At 31.1% G+C, this 2130-nt stretch overlaps 2 protein-coding genes across 2 annotated transcripts in view; one reads left to right on the forward strand and one right to left on the reverse strand.

Moving 5' to 3' along the window:
- Positions 1-2130, forward strand: part of LOC106463989 (importin-7-like) — a 57237-nt gene that overhangs the window by 26343 nt on the left and 28764 nt on the right. The window contains 1 exon segment of the mRNA XM_022391643.1: positions 632-731. Within this exon segment, the coding sequence (XP_022247351.1) occupies positions 632-731 (100 nt within the window).
- Positions 1-2130, reverse strand: part of LOC106463990 (NEDD8-conjugating enzyme Ubc12-like) — a 55298-nt gene that overhangs the window by 8526 nt on the left and 44642 nt on the right. The gene's annotated exons all lie outside the window — the stretch shown is intronic.

The following is a 2130-nucleotide window of genomic DNA, read 5'->3' on the forward strand; positions in this document are numbered from 1 at the left end:
GGGGGCAAAGTAGTGGTAAAAAATGGTTGTAAAAACTGCAAAATGCAAAACTGAAAATTTGTATGTATCTCCCCATGGACCCAGTGAACCTCCATACCAAATTTGGGGAAGGTTCATCCACAGTAGATGAGGTAGTGGTAAAAAAAGGCAAAAACGCCCATAAAAACCTCAAAATGCAAAAAGCAAAACTAAAAATTTGTATGTATCTCCCCAATGACCCAATGAATCTTCATATCAAATTTGGTGAAGATCCATCAACAGGAGGTGAGGTAGTGGTAAAAAACATAAAAAATGGCCATAAAAACTGCAAAATACAAAACTGAAAGTTTGTATGTACCCTTGCATGGACCTGATGAAACTTATACCAATTTTAGTGAAGATCCATCCATACCCTGCGAAAGTACAGACAGTACTATTATATTTATTTATATATATATAAACACACACATACACGAAAATTATCACTTTTTCATTCAGATATCATGGAGTAGATATAAATGATGCATTTTTAGTCTCTGTTGGAACAATGTGTTCCTAAAGTATATTATAAAGTTTTTTCTTAATACGAAAACATATCTTAACAAATAAATTCTTAGTTGTTATTCTGTTCTTTATGAATTGGGAATTGCAGGAAATCATTCAAGATATAATTTTCCCTCTTATGTGTTACACTGATGATGATGATGAAATGTGGAAAAATGACCCTCATGAATATGTACGCTGGAAGTTTGGTAAGCGTATTTCACAACATTTATTAAAAATATAGATACAGTAAATTTATCTTACTCTAGATAATAATTGATATAACTTTAGGTTACTTAAAATTACATTCAACACTCTGGTACTTAATTCACTGGAAATTAAGTTAGTTGTTAATAATTGAAATAATTAGTGTTCACTTGAAATAAATTGTAATGTTTATAACATAAACATGGTTCACACAGACCTGGAAAAGTCCTGGAATTTAAAAAATACTCAATTTTTGCTAAAACAGTCCTTGAATTCCTCCTTGAGATAAAAATGGTCTACTTTTCAATTTTATTCCAATATATTATACTTTTTTAATAAAAATCAATTGTAAGCATATTTCTATAGTCAGGATTAACTTATCATTGTGTACATTTACTATATACACCACTTCCAGTACCTTAAAAAAAGTACTTGTTTTTGCTATGGGCAGGGTTCACCCTACTTTTTGGCAGAAGAAGCCAAAGTGAAAATTGAATAGGTCTAAATGGTAGGTGGTCAATGATACTGTATGGGGCAGCACCCTTGTAGGAGATCTGAAGAAGGGCAAAGACCACCACCTTTATATGGTTTCAGCTTTTGTGATAAGTTAAGAACCTGGCATATTTTACTGTATTTTGAAGTAACAGATTTTATAGAAAATCTTTAATGAAACTAAGGGTCAACTTTTGGAAAATAGTTATCAGTTTAATAATTAGGAACAAATTGTCCAAATTTCTAAAAAAAAAAAGCAGCAGTTGGTTTGTCCAAAGAATTGAGATAATAAATTAAAATCAAAAGTGGAACACCTATTTCCTCCAAATATGCTGATATATGTTTAGAAATATTGTCTGTTTATTTACATGCTTTCAAGCATGACAAGATGATGGTTAAAATCAGCACCATATATTTTTTTAATATTACTGGAGAACTAGACCATACCAAAATATGTATATATTCACCCTCTCACCACAGGCATCCTTAACTGCACATATTACAAGGTTTTTAGTGACCTACATTAAAAAGTTAAATAATTTTTTTTGTTTATGTTATACCAGTTAGTTATAGCATAACCTTGTGACTAATAATCCATATTTTAATAGTATTTAAGTTTTACGTTCTTAATTTTATAAGACAATATTTTAAAAAATCCTGAATTTACCCTAGTGTGAGAAACGTGACTTTTTTTCTCTAGGCGTCCCCTCTTCTCTAATTTATTCACCACCCCTCTAATAAGTATGAAATTTGATGTAAATTACTCACTTTGAAATCATCATTGCTGAGACAGAGCATAATTTTCATAGCCTTCAATCTTATTTGGTTAGAGAGTTATCAAATAGAAAGTCGGGCCCCTCTTGCCACACCCACCTGTCACATCCTCTCTTTCAGGATTTGTTAATAGTT

The sequence above is a fragment of the Limulus polyphemus genome, unplaced genomic scaffold (genome assembly GCF_000517525.1).
Source record: "Limulus polyphemus unplaced genomic scaffold, Limulus_polyphemus-2.1.2 Scaffold1535, whole genome shotgun sequence".
Classification (NCBI taxonomy): Eukaryota; Metazoa; Arthropoda; class Merostomata; order Xiphosura; family Limulidae; genus Limulus; species Limulus polyphemus.